The sequence below is a fragment of the Juglans microcarpa x Juglans regia genome, chromosome 5S (genome assembly GCF_004785595.1).
Source record: "Juglans microcarpa x Juglans regia isolate MS1-56 chromosome 5S, Jm3101_v1.0, whole genome shotgun sequence".
Taxonomy (NCBI): Eukaryota; Viridiplantae; Streptophyta; class Magnoliopsida; order Fagales; family Juglandaceae; genus Juglans; species Juglans microcarpa x Juglans regia.
Window position 1 is genome coordinate 1,953,852 of NC_054603.1, and position 20,558 is coordinate 1,974,409.

The following is a 20,558-nucleotide window of genomic DNA, read 5'->3' on the forward strand; positions in this document are numbered from 1 at the left end:
CAATTACTCCATGTAAATTTTATGGGCAGCAACTATATACTGCTGTTATGTGGGCGAGCAACTGTATAGGTAGCAATTATATGATGCTGTTATATGTGAAAGGAGCTTCCTGGTTTTGTGATAATTTGTGTAAATTTTGGGTAGCAACTATGAGCTGCCGTTATATGTGGGCAGCAACATTCTGCGATAATTTGTGTAAATTTTGGGCAGCAACTATATCCTTGCATGTTGTTTTTCTCACTTTGTAAAGCTTGGGATTTGATTTGTAGTTGTCTTGAGCAGTCTATTTGTAGTTGTGATTTGATTTGTAAATTTTGGGCACCAATAGTGGAAGTGCCGAAAGTAAGATTGTGGGTTGTGAAAATGATAGTAGTAGCAGCACAATTTGTTGCTCAACTAGATATGCTAATTGTATAGATTGTAGGGGATTGTTGAAGAGAGTTGGAGATTATGAAGATGAAAATAAAAAAGTATTTAAACAAATAAAAAACATGCATTCAAAAATAGATAAAAAAATAAGAATAATATTTTATTATTATAGAGAATGTGATGGTTAGTCCAATATGGAGTTCAAATTTTAAATGATTACCAAAAGCTAAAAAGTGACATATTAGCTATCCAATGCCTAGAGCTCTGAGTACCTCAAAACAATAAGAAATTGTTAATATCTCCCCTAGCTACCAGTCTACCTTCAATTTTTAAGCACTGTTCATATTTTAATTCAATACTCAATACTCATCATCTTAGCTGAAAAACCAAGACAATTATGAAGGTATATTGGAGGTTGCTGGCTAGGAGTACGTGCTGCATGTGAGAAAAATCAGACCGAAGATATATAATATAGTTTTTGCTAATATAAAGTTGCATTGTTTTTTGCAGCTAGCAAACGGCCGTGCTGATCAGGGTGTCCATGGATGGCAACAAGTGCCTCCTTTCTAGCAGGCTGGATGGACAGAAAGTCCGGACCAAAGCCTTGAAGATTGCAGTTAGCGTTAAAGGTACGTAACGAACACATAAAACATTTAATTTGGGTCAACAGTACTATATTGTATAACCACCGCTGTTAATATATATAGCATTTTATTAATACTGAAAATTACATATAATATTTTTTTCCATTTGATCTGTTTTTGATGGGTGGCCATGATATATATGTGATGTTCAGGGGTGGAATCAGCATCTTTAAAAGGGGATGAAAGGGACCTAATAGAAGTAAAAGGGGATATGATTGATATAGTGGGACTTGCAAGGTTACTCAGGAAGAAAGTGGGACCTGCGGAGATAATTACTGTGGACCGCACCTAGCAGTACCCAATTACCGTGGCGGAGAAGAAAGAAAAAACCGAATGAATCATCGCTTGTTATCAATAAAAATCGATGGTTTGTTGAGTTTCTCACCTCTTAGATATCATTTTTTGAATCTTTATTTTGATGGTTTATGATATGAAGACGATGAAACTGATCGAAGAACAACATATATAGGCGGTGACTGATAATTCTGCTCGTGGATGATTTAACTTCAATGTACTGCAAGTGCACAAACACATTAAAGCTCTGCTTGTAGTGTGGCATCGTACGATTAATAACAAAATTATTGAACTGTAAAAGCTCACGATCCAACTCGACAAAAACCTTGTTTGAAATGGTTAATAAGTCTTATGGTTGGAACTGGATGACTCCCTCGATGCTACCCACGTAAGAGAACAAAATTCCTTGAAAAATTTAATTTTCTGGGATGGAATCCGAACCTGGCCGGATTGCCGGATTGGCATCACCCTTGAGGCAATAGCAAGATGAGAGGGGAAAGGGTCATTGAACTTTGGGACAGCCATGCTGATTTAGGGCAGTTTTGGGATAAAGACAAGATACCAAATTTTTATTTCATCTCATAATTACAATTTTTTTAAATTTCTATACAAAATATAATAAATAATTAAAAATTTTTAAATTTTAAAATAATATTAATATTAAAAAAATAATATTTTAAATTTTCATCTAAAATCAAAAACTCTCATCTCACTTCTTAAGCATGCCCTAAAGAAGTTGTTTAGATTCAAGTATCTAATATTATCTAATCACTATAATTTTTTTAAATTTTAAAATAAATTATTATAAAAAATTTAACTTTTTCAAACCTTAAATAAAACTTAAATTAAAAAATTAAATTCTAATAATATTTTATTAGATTTCTTACTTCTCCTTATTGATTTTGTGTCATCGGTTCAAACATTGATCATTTCCTTACTTAGTGCATTTATTTAAAAAAAGATTTTTTTAATGATAAATGTTATTTTATTTTAAATAAAGTGTAGGAAGTTGCCTATAATATCTAACATTAATTTTATTATTATTATTATTATTATTATTATTATTATGATGATCATTTTAAAAGCCTTGAGTTGGTACTTGGTAGCGTAGGTGCCAAAATCTAGCCTACAATTGGCAGTTAGAAACTTGGGTCACAGGTCTGTAAGTTTTAATTGATCCTTCGTCTGAATTTTTTTTTTTTTTTTTTGAATCAATCCTTCGTCTCAATTGAAAGCCCATAAGATGCAAGTAATTGTAGATACAAATTTAGGCTTCGTTTGGTTTGTGTAACTAAACTATCTTGATCTCATTTTTTATAATTATTTTAATTTTTACATAAAATATAATAAAAAATTTAATTTTTTTAAATTTTAAATTAAAAATAATATTTTATTTAATTTTTAACATCAAACGAAACTTCAGAATATACAAAGCTTATACTAACTCTTATGTAAAAAGTGAGACCAATCAGATAAAGGAAATTTAACTTTTAGAATGGTCTTACTTTTTCTTTTCTTTATTTTAGAGAGTTTACACGCCATACAAATGATTATCGTTTTCCATGCCGCGCTTATTACCACATATGTCGTAAGTGTTACGGTAGCTTTGGACAGAAAAAATATTTCAAATTTCATCTTATTTAATTATTATAATTTTTTTAAAATTTTATATAAAATATAATAAACAATTCAACTCTTATAAATTTTAAAATATTAATAATATTAAAAAATAATATTTTAACATATTTTATTCAACTTTCAACTTTCATCTCAATTCAATATCCAAATCTCTTAAATCTTAAAAATTATACAAAAAATTTAAAAATTATAATTCTTTTTATTAATATGCGATATGTAAGATACGCCTTAGTAAAATACTTAAATTATATAATTTAATTTAAAAAATAAATTTTAAAATTTAAGTATTATAAATTAAATTTTACTATTTAAATAATATAAATAGTATGCAACACTAATTTAAGGATAAAATAACTCAAAAATTATTTCGCAATTTCAAGTTAGAATTTGTTTATTACCGTTTCTCAAAAACCGGTTACGTTTGGATAGTAAGATGTTTTGAAATATTCTCTAAATCGTATTGAAAAAATAATGATAAAATATTAAATAATAATATAAAATAATAATAAAATAATAAATAATAGTGAGATATTCTTATTGTCCAAACTAAACTGCGATGCACAAGTCATATGAACTCATGCACATTATATTAACAATTTACAGATGATTTACCGGGTCAGTGAACTTATTCAAACAACAGAGAAATGGTTAAAAATAAAAGTAATGATATACATACAACATATCACATAATACGTTACGCAACGATATTATAAAATGAGAGTATTTTTATAAAATAATTTTACTTTTATAATATATTTTACAAAAACATTCCTAATTTAAAACATAATTGTGTAAAATGTTGTATGTAAATTATTTTCCAAAAAACAAACGGGACAAAAGAAGTGGGGTGGAGTGCAGCTGTCAACGTGTTTAAACATAACTCACATCCTCTTAAGTAGGGATTTTTTGATAAGATCTTCTCAAGGATTTTGTAGCACAAATCTCAACCCGTCACAAAGGGTAGCATCACAATATAACACCCAATCTACAACTTACGTTCCAAAGGAGTCAAAGTTCAGGAGTCGAGACGAGGAACACGTGAGATACTTTAAATTTCAATGGAGTTCAACAACAAATATTAAAGTTATACCCAAGTTAAAGTTCAAAGAGTACTAGATTCCAAGTGCAAAATCAAACCAAGTGTTTCCAATTGAGAAAATTTCAACATCCACCTCAAAATTCAACCACACCGATGCAAATAAGTACCATTTACTAACTACTAGAAGAAAGCGGTAAACATTCAAGGTGGTGAACCAATGTGCCCATCATCGCAATCTTCTTGCTTCTCTTTCAGACTCGAGTAAGGTAAGGATGTCACCTTCCCTCACTGGTCCCTTGACATTCCTCATAATGAACCGGTTCTGATCATCCAGAAACTTGACTCTCACCTGAGTCACTTGACCCCTGGATCCAGTTCGACCCATAACTTTCACCACCACAGCATGCTTCACTTGAGATTCCATCCTGCAAAGGCAACCAATAGAATTATAACAATAGAATTATAAGATACAAATAGGCCGGATAACATAGGCATCTGTGCAAATTCTTCAAACATAACATTTTATTGAAAAAAGCATGAAAATATAAGCACCTATGGAACTTCTAAACATAAGTTCCTAGTCACATGGAATCCAAAGTGAAGTGAGATCATGTCAATGAAGCTTTTAAAGAAGGAGGTAGGGTACTGCAGAAACAGCTTTTCTAGGACAAAGGTGTGCAAAGTAAGCATAAGCTTGGAAAAATACAGCATGCAGTCAATCCAAGATGAATGACACCAACCAATTTTTATAGGGTTCAGTAAATCCTCATGTTGTACCTTTCAATGTACATAAACTGCACAGGTGCTTGTAATCTCAGCACCATGTTTAATTTTTCGTTAGCATTATAAAGCTAACACCAACCAGGAATTAATAATGATAAACAGTGAGTAATCATTAAGCAGACAATTCTATTTTGACCGTGAGTATAATAACTATAAATCAATATGCCTATCACAAAGCATCGTAGTTGCCCCCCAAGCGGCGGGGGAGGGGGGGGGGGGGGGGGAACAGATGCACCAGACATCAACACTCGCAAAGTATTTAGTAGTACACCAATGATAAATGAAACCCTCTTTCAATCAAGGGAGAGGTTTTATCTTAAGGATATAAGTTGGAAGAACAAAAATTATTCCACGGAAATTCAGAACTCATTAAGGGAACAACCTAGTAATTAATCCAAATAACAAAACACCCAGGATCCGTTTCAAAAAACTTGTTGTAATGAATAGCAGAGGGAAAGCTAAAATGCAAATTAACATTTACGATCTTAGGAAAGGAACAGAAGCTCAATATGTCGGAATCAGAGTCATTAATTAACTCAGAAGCTACACAGAAAAGCCCAATTAACCGCTTATGAACCAAGTTTTACAGTTACAAGGCGAATGACTGTAATGACATACTGTGTGTAACTAATAAAGTTCCAATTTTTTCAGGTTATGCAAATATGAATGCACACCAAAACTTCAGCAAATGATAAATTACTCATTAACAAATCAAGGTTTAACACACTAAACTTCTTTGACAAAAAAATAAAAAAACTAAAAAACAACAACAGCTAAGCAAATGCTGGTGTAAAGGAAAGAACGGATCTGCAAAAAATATCACATAAACATCAATCTGTTCACAATGACAACAAACAACTGTCCTAAGCTTTTTAGGTCCTGTTAGTGTAGAAGCAGACAATTTTATTTCAACCGTAAATATGGTGATATAAGAAACATTTAAATACTCGAGAAATCCACAAAATGAACTTTCAGCGAAGAATTATTGACACTGAGAATGGCCATCGGGAAGGAAAACATAACGAACCTGAACCGAGCGAGAGCTGAAGCTGAGAGGATTCGTAGCGGCCGCGCTCTTTGTTCTAGTCTCGCAAAGGGGATGGAAGCCGTGATAAAACCCTAGCCATGGGATATATAGGAAGCCGGGAAAACTAAATGGCAGATTTACCCCCAAGAGTTGAGTATACGGTTAGGGTATTTTAGTCATCTAACTATAATTTTTTTGAATATGTAGTCACAACTCGTCCCATATTATCTCAAGGGGGTGTAGCTCAAACGGTAGAGCGCTCGCTTTGCATGCGAGAGGTACGGGGTTCGATACCCCGCATCTCCACCACTCTACATTTTTATTTTTTATTCCGTTTTGGCGTCTACCGGCAAAGTGGTCGCTGTTAAAACTCGGTGGAAAGTGGAAACCAAAATTTGAAGCCCTGGTGAAGAGTGACCCCACTGCTGGACTGGTGCTCACTTCTCATCCCCAATCTCTCTCTGTTTCGCTCTGCATGGAGCTCTCATTCTCTCCTTCCTCTTCACTTCGAATCCGAGCCATAACCCCTCTCTGCAAGGCACCCTTTCATCACACCACCATACCCACCAAGTCGACCGGCAAATCTCTTCATTCTCTCTTACAATGCCACCCGAGATTGCCTTCTTTTGGGCTGTACGCTCTCACCAGCTACTCAAAATCCGCTTCGAATAGACAGCACAGGCGTAGTTCTATCAGGGTATCATGTTTTATTTCTCCAACAAATTACATTCAATTAGTGGTTTTCTCTTCTTTCGTTTGCGTATTTCTGTTTTGTAAGAAATATAGATTTTAATTACTGAAAACTGAGGGACTGTTATCGAGATATGTTGAGACCAGTGCTTTTTTATCTGGGAATCTGTTGAATCTCTTGGGTTAGTAGAATTTATAAGCAGTATCGAACCATCTCGATTGCATTGCACTTTGCCCAATTTATTTTTATTCATAAAAAGAAACAAAATTTTTTTAAAACCGATACCATCTGAAGTGGCGAGCTCAGGATACTACCGGACCATCCAAGTGTGATTTGATTCGAGTCTGTATCCAAAACAATTTAAACTGGGAGCTGCATTTTTTCCCTTTTGTATCGTTATTCGAAAGTGTCGTTACTAACTTCAAGAAAATATCAAGCTTTGAAGGCATATCGGCATCATACTGACTGTGGGGATACGATGTCATCGATCATTTTTTAGAACTTGCTTTGGTTCAATTAAAGTCATTCTGGCAAAGTTGGGTTGTTATTGTTAACGAGACTATTGGCTCTTTGTACGGCACTAATATAAAATGAATGCTGCCAGGCCTGTACTCAAATTGGGGCAGCCGGGTCTGATCCAATACTAAATAGAATTTCAGATTTTAAAGATGCGTGCTGGAGATTTCTTAGGCCCCATACGATACGAGGAACAACTCTAGGGTCCCTGTAAGTAATTACTGCAAGCACAAATTGGTTAACGCTGGCTTACATCTTTCTCCACATAATTACATAGTAGACTGGACTAAGCTTCATGTCTAATATGTTTTGCAGTGCTTTGGTGACAAGAGCATTGATTGAGAACTCTCATTTGATAAAGTGGTCTCTGCTATTGAAGGCATTCTCTGGTCTTTTTGCTTTACTATGTGGTAATGGCTATATAGTAGGCATCAATCAGATATACGATATTGGGATTGACAAGTAAGCTCTGAATATGTATGCGGATTTTTATGTGAATTATATTTTGGACATAAGCACCAATTTACGTAGCTGGCAGCCTGGCCCCTCACGATAAACTCAAGTACAATGACAAGATTTGAACTCTTTTTTGTGGTTTGAGACCTGGTGCAAGATCGGCCTACACTGCCGTTAATTCTGAGAACCATTGCGATGGAATATAAAGACTGACTTAGAGGCTCTTTGGGCTTGAATAGTGGTTTTGGTATAGCTAAATGGACTTGATGGGATAGTTTAATCTCCCCTCCCCTTCCTCTATATATTTTATTTGTTGTAACAATTGATATTCTCGATGGCATTGTTTTCCTTAAGTCTCCATCCAATATTTAAAGGCCATGAGTATAAATTACCTACATATGGGATTTTAGATCTCTGAGATCTTAGATCCCAGATTCATCTTATTATGTGTCTTTCCATGGAAGTACACATGTAAAATTCTTAATTAGCATCTTTCTGTTTCATTTGCAGAGTAAACAAACCTTACTTACCGATAGCTGCGGGGGATCTTTCAGTTCAATCTGCATGGTTTTTGGTGATATTTTTTGCAGTGACTGGCCTGTTGATTGTTGGATTCAACTTTGGCCCGTTCATTACTTCTCTTTACTGTCTTGGTCTTTTTCTTGGCACCATCTATTCAGTTCCTCCATTTAGATTGAAGAGATTTGCTGTTGCAGCATTTCTTATAATTGCCACGGTATGCCTTCTTTTACCAATCCATACTTTCAGCAATTGATGATCACACAAGACCAAATGGTTTGATATCAGGGAAAAAGTCAAACACATGATTGATCACAAGCGGATGTTGGAGAGACTTAAAGCTTTCTTTTTCAATAGTTTGTTCCTTTAGGTAGCTTCTATATATCAGAGTGGGCCAAGTTTCCGTGAATTTCTTGCCCCTTTTCCTATTTCTAATTACGTGTTTCTTTGTATGCTTCTTGTGTACTTGGGCTATGCTTATTGTGTTTGTAATAAAATATTTGATTACTTATAAGCAAAAATTCAGTTTAACCATCCTCAATCTCACCAAATTGATGAAGCTGGAAAAAAAAAGGTTCTTGCTTTACAACTTAAAATGAGCAAAATTTAAGTTGTTTATGATATAAAAGACACCTTTATGTAATAGAAATACAAAGTGGCTCATTTTAATCCAGGGCCATGAAGTTGAATAGGGTCAATTCACATTCTAAGATGACCTCGTCTACTAAGTTATGAGGTAAACAATTATTATTATTATTATTTTTTTTTTGTAAATGAGGTAAACAATTATATATGTGTGATGTATGGCATGCTATATAATGTATGTGTTTGTATGAATGAAGTAGTTGATTTTAGAGGTCATGAAGAGCCAAATCAAGCAGATTTAAGTTCTGAGAAAGGAAGGATTGTTGTCAGGTTTCCAGGTGGAGCACAACTTGATGGAGATTGTTGTGTTCATTGATGACGCTGTTTTGACTGTTTAAGCACAATTATTCATAATTACCTTTAATTTGTAAGATAAAACTCTACAACACACTGGAATTAACCAGCAAATAACTTCTGCAGGTGCGCGGTTTTCTTCTTAACTTCAGTGTATATTATGCAACGAGAGCTGCACTTGGACTTCCATTTGAGTGGAGGTGGGCTATTGTCTTATCATGTATCATTCATAATGTAGTTGTGCCAGGAGAAACTGTAGGTCATATGTTTCATCTGGGGTGCAAAGAGATGGGCTTCCTAAATCAGTAGTCTGGGAACTTTTATGTCGGTGCCTTGTTTTTAACCTACAACAAGAAGTGTACAAATAATTGATTTCTTGTGACAGATACTGGTTCAAGACACCCACCCCTCAGATATAGACTTCTGACAAATAATTGAAAAGGAAAAAAGAAAAACAAAGATAAATAAGTTGCTTTGTAGTGTGCTTCTATTACCCTTATGCATGCTTAATTCTAGTTGTGCTTCTGTGTGATTTATGGGCCTCCATTTATCCAATTAGGAATATCTTTTTGGGATAAGTATTTATCCAACCAGGAATCTGATAATTAGTGACTGGCTATGTGTCCTATTTCCGTTCCTTTTAGTTGCAATCAGTGCCTAACTTGAGGCATGAATTAGAGCTTGAGATTTTACATATTGGAACCTTCATGAACTCTACCAAATTAAAAGTAACATAGTAAATGATGTTGAATTCTCATCTACAGAATGGGCTACAATGGTAACATAAAATCTATTTTTGTTGTTTGAAATTGGAACCTGTATATGATATTTCAACATATACATCTTAATTTTTGAGACATCAATTTCCCCCTGCAGCTCACCTGTGGCTTTCATCACTGCATTTGTAACATTGTTTGCACTGGTCATTGCCATAACAAAAGATCTTCCAGATGTAGAGGGTGATCGCAAGTAAGTTCCATGGTTCACATTTCCAGACCTAACCTAGCTGGTTATTTTTCCCCAGAAGTTTGGTGTCCCTTGTTCAAATGATTAACATCGGTCTAATTTCAATTCGATGTATCATTACTACAGGTTTCAGATATCGACCTTGGCAACAAAGCTTGGAGTCAGGAACATCGCATTCCTTGGTTCTGGGCTTTTGATGGTAAACTATGTTGCTTCTGTACTGGCAGCAATTTATATGCCTCAGGTGAACATTTCCATGATTTGTTCTCACATTTTTTCTTCACAGCTTATGCATCTATGTATTTATTCTTAATATTCTTCAGCAAAGATTAATCCAAAATGAAGTCCTTCAATTGCATGTGTGCAGGCTTTCAACCGTAGGTTAATGATACCTGCTCATATAATCTTGGGATTAAGCTTGATCTTCCAGGTTTGTTTCTTGGGATTAATAACTCTTCTTATGACCACGGTAACCAGGAGCCATTTTACTGTGAATATTTTAGGTTAAAAACTTCCTCATTTGATTCCACACCATTTCATCTCCAATCTCTTTGTTTTACACTCTTCTGCAATCGGCATAAATTGTTTTTTTTTTTATAAGAAAGCAACTGCAATGACTGGTTGTTGGCGTATAACATATTAGAATTAAGCTGCATTTCTGCATGGAGGTTTGATGGTGTTGACCTAAGAGGCTATTTCAGCCAACTTATAGCTAAGATCATGATCAAGTCCATGCATGTGCTGTTACCCTACCTGTGAGGACTAAGATTATGACCAACCGCAACACCTCCCAATGGTTTTGAATATCTTACTGAACTGCCAGATCTGACCTCCTAACCTGCTACCTATAATGTTCTAATCAAACCCACTCACGCCTATTGAAAGACTGCCCGAACCCGGGTCCACCCATGGGTTCTTTTGACAGCTTCATCATCTCTGAGATAAAACACCTCCTCCCTGCCTACCCCCCAGCATCTTTGAACGCTCTTCTCCATCCTGATAACTGTCTGATGTGATCCCTAATTACCAACACAGCCAAATCTTTGATCACCCCATCATCCAGCAAGTCATCAACTCAGCCATCAAGCCTGCCCCTTACCTGTCAAACACAAGACGGACCAACTTGTTCAAGGGAAGAGACTCAGAGGTTGTTTCTAGAACCTGTGTAGAAACTTTGGTTTAATTGTTAAACAACGGAATGATGTTGGTTTAGACTCTTATTCATTGATGGATTCTACTTTGCAAACTTCAACAATGTCCATGCAAGGAAATAATTATGAATTGGATAAATATTATATTTACATGCATATCCTGGTGCAGTGACTCTGTTTTGCCCCTTGTAGCCCTCTTATGTTCAATGGATATGTATGTCATATGGAAGCCAGTTTGCTGATTGTTAATTGTTTTTCACACAGGCATACCTGCTTTCATGCAAGTATTTTACAATCTTGAAAACTCTGACTTACAATTTAATTTTTATGTGATATCAGGCATGGGTATTAGAACAAGCAAATTACACTAAGGTAAATTATGGTCGCTTTTTTACCAGTACACATCTGCTGGAGGTTTTTTAGAATCCATATTTCATGACTTTTCAAGAAAAGAACAAAGAAAAAGAATAGGTAAATACAACTGGGGATGAATTTTAAGAGGAGTTGGGTCTTCATGTTCCTATTTAGCAAAACATTTATTTATTTTTGGTACAAATAAAGTTGTCAAGTGGACTACTTGGATGTGTGGCATCCAATTTTAAGCAACGTGACTCCCAGTCTCCCATACATTAGAGCATTCTATTATATTTTTTGACCTAGAAAAATAAGATTCCATTTAATTGCAGGCACAATATCTGAACATAACTTGTCCTCACTTTCGTATTGGCAGCATTAAATAATTCCACTTGTGTTTGTTTTTTTTTTAATTTTGCTGAGGGTCGACCAAAGTGAGCCAACCCAATAGGATTCCACAATTATGTCGGCCATATGTCTTGATAACCCATACAGCACTCTGGTGACTGCACTTGTTTTTGAGTCTATATGTATTATGTAGGGATTGTGCCTTTTTTTAATGAGAAACGCAGACTGGAATGATCATATCTCCATTATTGTTGTAACAAACCAAGCCGCACTTTATTTAAATGCACATGAGCAATTTCACCCCGTTTGTGTTGCTGAACTATTATTTTAATATGTAAAATAATGACTCGAAACTCTTTTACATTAGTAAAATTGGGTTGCAGGTCATGTGATTCTCTTGTCTTCCTGATTAAAGTAATACTTATCGGAAGCTAATAATGCAGCAGGGGATATGAATATAAAAATATGTAATACTCTTCAATAGAGGGGGAAAAAAAAACAGAATTAACTTTTGGCGTCTGATCTCAAGTTTGATTGCATTGTGCAGGAAGCAATCTCCGGGTTCTATCGATTTATATGGAATCTCTTCTATGCTGAGTACATCATATTTCCTTTCATCTAGCAAATTATTCTTTATTTCTCCTGACCTTTTATTAGAGAGAGAGAGAGTGTGTGATAGAGAGAGTTGGTGTACATTATAATTAGTTGTAAATATCAGCAAATGCTCTCAGATTTTCCTATCCTGTGTGTATGTATTATTAGGGAAAAATCCCTCTTTTACCAAATTGAATTCCTATAGAAAACATAAGTGACATGTAGTAATGTGGTATGATTCCCACTTCCCGGAACTACAAAAATTGGAAACTGAGAGCACCTGATGGATGATTGATGACTTTGGGTTTGCTGGTCAAGTGTGTGTGATACTGCAATGCTGAACTTTATATTCAAGTCTTCACAAGGGCTTGGCAATGTTCTCGATTCACTGCCAGAGACGAACGCTCTTGATAGACTAGGTACAGTTTCACCTTTGAGACCAGATTGACGCCTTCAGAAACTCTCTTTGCCCGCCTTAATTTCCTACATGTCTGAGACCATAGATATGAAATATTTGTACAAACTAGCATACGTTTTCACAATCCGGGACCAGTGGTTTGACCGAATTCAGATACATAAATGTCGGAACGGGTGCCTGTAAATAAGACATCATTTCCTATTCCTAAGGCCTTGTTTGTTTTCAGAGATAACTCATTAAGATGAGTTGAAATAAAAGTTGAAAATTAAAGAAAATATTGTTAGAATATATTTTTTTAATATTATTTTTGTTTTGGGATTTAAAAAAATTGAATTGTTTATTTTATTTTCTATAGGAATTTGAAAAGGTTGTAATAATTAGATGAGATTAAATGAAACAAGATAGAATAAGATGTGAAGTTTTGTAGAAGTCAAGGCCGTTAGAATTTGGCGGATTTTTTGTAGTGTAATCTGCAAAATGTTACACTAACCATTTTTGTTTTTTTTTTTTTTGTTTTTTTTTGTTTTTTACCCAAAAGAAAAGACGAAACACTTTCTATCTCAGTGATATGATTTATGGTCTTCTGTTTTGTGATTTCAGTAAATCAATCATGACAGACAATTGAAAGAATTGAAATGAGTCTCCTTTAAGATTGAAGGGCAGCATATCTTGCAAAACCCTGTCAGTCCGATTCTAATTCCACCATAATCTATCAAACACATGTACAGGAAGAAGGCAAAATAATTCGTATATCGTGATTTCTACCCTATCATTCTTTTTGTATTGTGGTTTCATCTAAACTTAGTCTATGGTGTTTCTGTTTTAGACAGTATCAGTTGCTATGGAGCAAGGGAACATCTGTCTGCAGTTGTCTCTCTACACAAAGAAGTTGAAATTAGAACCTTTGGGCTCAAGTGGGTTGAGGCCCGGGGGGATGCATTAACACTTCCTGATCTTGGAGACAAATTGGCTTGCTCTAAAACCTGGAACTGAAGCTCAGAAGGATAGTCTCTCATGCAACTAATCCGTGGCCCGACTCCGGTTGCCCATCTACTCGATAATTGCCGAGCCAACTGATATGACCTCATTCCTTTATGCGAATCTATCCTCTGCATGATTTTTTCCTTTGGAATGGGCAGTTCATCTTCTTCTCGATCTCCATGAAACAAGTTCAGTTTAGGAACCATGAAATCTTCCTCTGACAAAAACGATTCTTTTGCTGTCTCATAACCATCTTCTAAAGGGTGAGTGTGGCAACTTTGTTGAAGTGATTCCTTCTCCAGAATGTCAAATACATCGCGTCGGTTTGGTATTTCAAGTCTGACTATTTTTGAGCCTAATTCTCGTGGCAATCTTGACATGAATGGTTCTGGATTTTCAGCAACATTAGAAGGCTGATGTCTGGGATCTACGCACTTTTGAGCCAAGAAGTATTCACTCATTGGTTCAGTATGCTGATATAAATTTGCTTCTGTTAGACTTCTTTGAAGGCAAAAGTCGTCGGTCTTGTTGGTAGGGACTTCTTCTTGCTCTTCACATGGGCTTTTCTGTTGTAAAGAAAGAAAGAAGAGCATCAGAATTTGCGTGGTAAAAAAATTTAAACTCAGGCTAACAAAGATGTCAACTTCATGAAAAATATGAGAAGCAAATTCAGCATGTTCTACCTTTACACTGGTGAGGTCTACATTGTGTTCCTTAAGAAACAACATTAATTCCTGAAAATTTTCTTCTGTTGGTTGATAATGCCCACTGTGAGGCCAAACTGCCTGTTGAGTTGACAGAAATCCTCTCAGTATGTCAAACAAGTTTCACAAAAAAAGAGAGAAAGAAACCAATTAATAAAGATTTTCTTAAAAAATCTCCTCATTTTTCTTTCTTTTATACCTTCAGAGTGCCATATTCCACGACCAATCTTCCAGCAGACAATGTGGCTCCACCTGCCAAGAAACTGGAGTGTTGAAATGTGCCCTTGTTCTTCAACCCAACATACAAGATCTTGGATGTGCTAAGGACAAAGATCCACTTCGCATCTTTGGGTCCTCCTGTGGTGTCTAGGAGTTTCCCACTCTGCTTGTAGATAAATTTCCCTTCCTGCACCACAACTTCATAAGCCTTCCTTTCTGCCTGCAAAATGGAACATTTTTCAGAATATAAACTCCAATAGCACTTCTAAATCTGGATTTGGTTTAAACTTTGAACTGCGCTTAAACTTCTTGAGATTTCGATTTAACCAGCTTTGGGCATTTGGCTTAAGGTAAAATAACTATTCAACGTTGACTTGCAGGTTTTTTCACTGCTGCAACCAAAAAAATTAATATAGCATTTATTCCAAGTAATAATCTTCCCATTCTTATTCTATTTTAGTTCAATTATTCTCTAATTCTGTTTCCTCGGAATTGCAAGGGGGGACATGAGGCTTACTGGACCAAGATATTTGATGCACTGTCGCTGAAGCTTTGAACGGGGACATCTCTCAAGATTGATGTCTTTTCCTTCTCCAATATCGAGCCTGTATTATTTTTCCACGTTCAAACGTTGAAGGGAGAAAAAAGATTTTTCCTTGTAAACCAAAAGTCACTCTGAAGAATTTTCTTTGGGTCCCAAGTTTTCTTACCAGTAGAAGAAGGGCTGTTTACTCTCACAATGGAGCCATTTCACATAATAAAATTGAAGATTATGGCCATATCGATGGCGGGGATCAATCTGATAACGAGAAGGGAAAATACTGAGAAGTGGGCCAGAAATGAAAGATAGTAGTTTGATTCAAAGATACTTTCAGCATTGACTTACTGCCTCAAGCCAATGTTGTAAAGCAAGTTCACGAGCCTTTTCAGCCTTTGATAATCCTTTCCCTACCTTGGCAGCTCTAGTCCTTGCCCTTAGCCAACGTGAAGACACAGTCTCAGGTTTCTCGATGTCAAAAAATGAAACAGAGCTCCGCCTCAGTTCAGCAAAATCGAGCAGCTTCCACCTATAAAACAGTTGGTGAGTTAGAATTGTGATTAGAATTAAATGGATACATGATTTGCATAAAAACTTAAACAAACCATCTCTGCTCCACAAGAACTGCACAATCTGCAAGCTGTCTCCTAGTTCGGAAACTCCTGTACACTTTCTGCAACTTCAATGCAGCCTGGCACTTGAGTTTCTTTCGATGCGACAATGGTGATTGGTATTTTTCCTCGGACAAGTTATCTGATCTTTGCAATTGGTCTGTAGAATAATTAGTCTTGGAGCTCATACATCTACGAAAGACTTTGTTTTCCATCTCTGCTGCAGGAGTTCTGAATGAAAACATGGTCTCTAACCCCCTGCCTTTAAAGCTAAGCGATGCCTCAAACACCATCTTTCTCGATCTAGATGATTTTTTCATGGTGGAAGCTGAATCACGGCCATTATAACTAACTGATCGCAATGGATTCCTCGTACGTCTGTCCCGAAAACCGACTGAGCTTAGAAGAAAAGCTTCGAAGCGACGATCCTCATCATCAGGGTCTGAGGATGGACTATATAATGATATCCCCATCTAATCAAGTGGGATGTCCTTATATGCAAATAACCAAGATCTCAAACGAAAAACTGCAACATTAAACAAAAAAAAATGAAATTTGCAAACTGGTATATATCTACGACAGACATCATATAGCAAATAAAATAGAACCAAATTATCAGTATTCACCAGTGAGGGCTCCTGATGATTACATGAACACCTGCCCAAAGTTCGTTATGGCCAACAGTGCTGTGACAAGAGCGTAAAATAAAGGATATACAAGTCTTACCTTAATCCGCAGAAAGCAGAGTGAAAATCAGAGGTGCCACCAGCTTTTACACAAGATTGAATGGATAGGCAGAAGAAGTTAGAACGCGAGACAGAGAGAGGGGGAGAAAAAATAAACAGAGAAATGGCCAGATAGGGTTTGGAGAATGCGAGAAAGGGCGAACAATGTGCTTGGGGGTGGAGAAAGAGGTTTTCAGTGTGTTCTCCGGAGGTCCAAAGATTACAGAGTCATCCTTCTGTTTTCGGTGTCTCTTAAAAGCTCTGCAGGACGTTTACTCTGAACTATTCTTGCATGGTTATCCATGAATATATATCTATATATATATATATTGCAGAGAGAGAGAGAGAGAGAGGAGAGAGAGGAGAGTGATAGATCGGTGGTGGTGTCCTTCCACATATTTTTTTACTACGAATGGAAAGTTTTCGCCCTTTATTTCAATTTTGGAGAAATTTTCTTTTCTTTTATGACAAACACATTCTAAAGACAGAAGCAAATGATACCCCGTACCTGTAAATTATACGGCAAAAGAATCTCAAAAAATCAAAACAAAATTTATCATCGATCAATTGCAAATGAAAAAATTTATACCTAACTCATCCATAAAGTCAGTTCTATTCCTAGACGTTTTGATAAAAAAGGTGTTTCATTTTATTTTATTTTTATAATTTTTTTAAATTCTCATAAAATATAATAAATAATTTAATTTTTTAAAATTTAAATAATAATTTTAAAAAATAATATTTTAATAATATTTTATTCAATTTTTTTCTTAACTCATCTCATCTTAATTTACTATTCTAATAGCACATTAATAATTTAAAGATCATATTAGGCTGCATTTAAGTGCTGAAATGATCTCAAATAATTTAAATTAAGTTATAAATAATAGTGTTTTATAGATCTCATCGAGATGTATTTGTACGTATGAAATAAGTTAAGAGTGTGTTTAGTCGTTGAAACCAACTCAATTCATCTCAAACCAGTCGTTAAAATAATCCACTATTTTTTTAACTTCTCATAAAAAAATTAAACTCGTCTCAACTTACTTCATTCATTTCAATCCAAAAAATTAAACTTATTTCAACCTAAAAAAGTTAAATCGATCTCAATGAGACTTACAAAATACTACTATTCATAGTTCAACTCAACTCATCCAAATGCAATCTAAGATATGTGTTTAAATATATAAAATAGGTTGAAATATACTTAATTTTTTATGAAAAATTAAAAAATAATGAGTTTCATTAATGATTAATTTGAGATAAAGTTATAAATTTGACACCCAAACATAGTCATAATCAATGTTGTCACTATAAAATACCTACCAATTTATAAGGGGAAAATAAATTAAAAGAAAAAGAAGACTCTCACTTATTAATTTATTTTAAAACTTTATATCAAAAAAAAAAAACTTTATATCAAAAGATGGATATTTTTATAAAGGATTTTGCTATTCATCATCCCACACATTATATATTATATTTATTTTAATTTATTTTTTATTTTATTCTTTTTAAATTAATTGAGTTATTCTACTCATCATCTATATACTATACATTTAGTAAGAGAAAAAATTAAAAAAAATTATGTATAATATATGATGTGTGGGATAAAAAATATAATTTTTTCTTTTATAAAACAAAATGCATAACTTCGTTTTAAATCTAGGATGGGGCGGGGTGCAGGAAGAACCAATATCAAGAAAGAAATATTTGGCATACATATAAATTTTGCATACTGACATACTTTAATATATATAATTCATTAGATTATAAAAATTTTTTATTATAAAATTCATCTAATATATTATATTAAATTATATTAATATATAAATTTATTTGTATATATATATATCTAACATTTTTCGGACCAAAAAGGCGCAGAAGTGACAAAATAAGAGGAAAGCCAAGCTCCACCTTTTCCTTAGAAATCAACACTTTCTATGTCAAAATCTAACCAAATATGACCGCCATCTTCCTTTTAGATCTCAACTCTTATGGTCTTATGATGTGATATTATATAATATATTTATAAATAAAATAAAATAAATAATTTTAAATTATTTAATATCACATCATATGATAATAAAAATTAAAATGATGAGTAGCATTACTCATTTCTCTATCGTCTACCGTGCGCGTGTGGCCAATATGTGAGCTGAGGTTGTCGGTGCTTAGACTGGACTCATGTTACTCCTTTGACGACTTCCGCGACAAATTCAAAGCATTTCAATCTTTTTGTGTTTTCAGAAATTATATATATATAGTATAGTAAATAGAGTTTTTATTTTATGGATTTTTGCAATAATTTTATTTTCTAGTCTAGTTTAAGATATAATTGCATGCGCTGGATCGTTATCACAATCCATATCTTTAGTAACGGATTATGGGACACGTACATATATAGAACGGGTTATTAACGAAGAACCACCTCCACATCTCTTTGCGTAGAGATAATAGATTATAGATATCAAGGTACAGAATTTAAGAATTTTGAAGGTACGTTTATTTAGATGTTAAGAGTATATCAAATTATCTCTAAATAGTAATAAATTAATTTATGAACAGTAATAAATTATTTTTAAATAATAGTAAAATAATTTAAGATCTTCCAATAATATTAATATTAAGAATATCTCATTGTATGTGAATAGTAATAAAATAATAATAGAATAATTTAAAATAATCATAGCAACCAAACACATCCTTGAAGTAGTCTTAAATAACGTTGCAAATACCGTGTGCACTGGAGCAATAGTAGAACCCAAGTCAAAAGTAAAAATAAGTATTATTAACAAGAATGGGCATCAACTGCCAATTACATCCCAGTCAAACTTTAAAGGAGATCACGAGTTTCGCTTATATACGTCCGTACGTGATATATGAGTAATGATAGACGTACAGTACTTTTTATAATATTTTTCATATAAGATATTGTATAAAATTTTATATGATATTTTATAATAATATTTTTCATTTTAAAATATGATTATAAAATATGTTGCAAAGGAAATTGTGTATTTATCATTTTTTATAAGCAAAAACTTCTGCATAAATAAATGTTAGTATGTGATAATTTCATAAAAGAGAGGCAGGCAGGAAGGGAAGGAAGAAAAAAAAAAAAAAATAGTTAGTCCTACTTTACGAAGAAAAAAAATATATATAAAAAAATTTAGTCATACTTTGGATTTTAATATATTTTTTCTGATTTTTTAGAATATTCTAGTGCACACCAACTTCGTCCAAACTTAACGAGGAAGAAAGAGATATTTTCAAGGGTCTGATACCAGGAGTACTTGTTCACACTTCACGTCCCATGCATTTTCCAAAGTTTCCATAACTTTTGAAATCTTCCGGTCCAAAGCCTATTTATAAGAAAAAATGATTTTGGATATGCATAATTTAATATAGTCTAATTTAAAATCATATTATATAAATATGTAGATGTATATATAGATACATAATTCAATGTTAGTGTGCTTATAAGATCTTAAAATATGTAAATCTTACTTATTTTCTTAAAAACAATTAGTAAAATTTTGAAATTCATATAAAAAAATCAATTTTGTTTCCTTTTTATAATGGTCTTCACTTTTTTTTTAAATAATATACGAGACTTATAGATTTTATAAAACGTCTATATGTAACATTACTTATTTATCTATTATAAACATATATATATATATATATATGATATGATATGACTCACTCTCCATTTTACGGTCAAAACTACGTAAATTGCCCAGCAAGCACTCTAAAAGACATGTTAAAAACCAGCAAATTATAATAAAGTCTTTGAGGTACCTTCTGCAAGTTTTCGTGAGTGGCTTTTCCTTCTAGCGTGAAAGAATGATTCTCAGTTGGCTGTGGTCCGTCGTGCATTGTGCAGACGACTGATGGCTTACGTTGCCAAGAGGGCATTGTGAGACAAAGGAAAGGGCTGAAAAGGATGGTCTTTGGCCCAGGATCTCACTATCACCTATGCATGTGCGAGAATGCGATACGGTAGAGGCCGATGTGTTATTGGGACACTT

The 20,558-nt window shown here is 34.0% G+C and overlaps 3 protein-coding genes and 1 non-coding gene across 6 annotated transcripts; 2 read left to right on the forward strand and 2 right to left on the reverse strand.

Annotated features, from left to right (window-relative positions):
• Positions 1 to 3,970: 3,970 nt before the first annotated feature.
• LOC121267674 (40S ribosomal protein S28) lies at positions 3,971 to 5,948 on the reverse strand. The gene is made up of 2 exons (XM_041171662.1): positions 5,795 to 5,948; positions 3,971 to 4,409 (listed from the first exon to the last, which is right to left on the reverse strand). Exon 2 carries the CDS (start codon positions 4,406 to 4,408, stop codon positions 4,211 to 4,213), a length of 198 nt encoding a protein of 65 aa, XP_041027596.1. The 5' UTR covers position 4,409; positions 5,795 to 5,948; the 3' UTR covers positions 3,971 to 4,210.
• A 79-nt stretch (positions 5,949 to 6,027) lies between these two features.
• On the forward strand, positions 6,028 to 6,100 carry TRNAA-UGC. Its single transcript has one exon. It is a non-coding gene; the product is annotated as a tRNA-Ala (tRNA).
• Positions 6,101 to 6,172: 72 nt separating this feature from the next.
• LOC121267672 (homogentisate solanesyltransferase, chloroplastic) lies at positions 6,173 to 12,582 on the forward strand. Of its 2 annotated transcripts, XM_041171660.1 has the most exons (10): positions 6,174 to 6,491; positions 7,090 to 7,211; positions 7,317 to 7,463; positions 7,968 to 8,193; positions 9,042 to 9,115; positions 9,792 to 9,884; positions 10,008 to 10,125; positions 10,249 to 10,311; positions 11,372 to 11,404; positions 12,282 to 12,582. In XM_041171660.1, the coding sequence occupies exons 1-10, from the start codon at positions 6,270 to 6,272 to the stop codon at positions 12,354 to 12,356; spliced, it is 1,173 nt and encodes a 390-aa protein (XP_041027594.1). In that variant the 5' UTR covers positions 6,174 to 6,269; the 3' UTR covers positions 12,357 to 12,582. The 2 variants fall into 2 exon arrangements, with proteins under 2 accessions (XP_041027595.1, XP_041027594.1); XM_041171661.1 differs by lacking the exon at positions 11,372 to 11,404 and having other exon boundaries at positions 6,173 to 6,491.
• A 608-nt stretch (positions 12,583 to 13,190) lies between these two features.
• Positions 13,191 to 16,325, reverse strand: LOC121267021 (IQ domain-containing protein IQM6-like). Of its 2 annotated transcripts, XM_041170905.1 has the most exons (7): positions 15,794 to 16,325; positions 15,537 to 15,717; positions 15,361 to 15,449; positions 15,168 to 15,255; positions 14,631 to 14,870; positions 14,411 to 14,512; positions 13,191 to 14,293 (listed from the first exon to the last, which is right to left on the reverse strand). In XM_041170905.1, exons 1-7 carry the CDS (start codon positions 16,270 to 16,272, stop codon positions 13,586 to 13,588), a joined length of 1,887 nt encoding a protein of 628 aa, XP_041026839.1. In that variant the 5' UTR covers positions 16,273 to 16,325; the 3' UTR covers positions 13,191 to 13,585. The 2 variants fall into 2 exon arrangements, with proteins under 2 accessions (XP_041026839.1, XP_041026838.1); XM_041170904.1 differs by having other exon boundaries at positions 13,191 to 14,512.
• Between the last annotated feature and the right edge of the window lie 4,233 nt (positions 16,326 to 20,558).

Bases quoted from the DNA above. Each gene is read 5' to 3' on its own strand.
- LOC121267674 (XM_041171662.1), bottom strand. From the start codon at position 4,408: ATGGAATCTCAAGTGAAGCATGCTGTGGTGGTGAAAGTTATGGGTCGA.
- LOC121267672 (XM_041171660.1), top strand. From the start codon at position 6,270: ATGGAGCTCTCATTCTCTCCTTCCTCTTCACTTCGAATCCGAGCCATA. The intron at 7,464-7,967 runs GTAAGCTCTGAA...TTTCATTTGCAG, and splicing joins TACGATATTGGGATTGACAA to AGTAAACAAACCTTACTTAC. The intron at 8,194-9,041 runs GTATGCCTTCTT...TAACTTCTGCAG, and splicing joins CATTTCTTATAATTGCCACG to GTGCGCGGTTTTCTTCTTAA.
- LOC121267021 (XM_041170904.1), bottom strand. From the start codon at position 16,272: ATGGGGATATCATTATATAGTCCATCCTCAGACCCTGATGATGAGGAT. The intron at 15,718-15,793 runs GTTTGTTTAAGT...ACTGTTTTATAG, and splicing joins GTTCTTGTGGAGCAGAGATG to GTGGAAGCTGCTCGATTTTG. The intron at 15,450-15,536 runs GTAAGTCAATGC...TCTCGTTATCAG, and splicing joins TACAACATTGGCTTGAGGCA to ATTGATCCCCGCCATCGATA.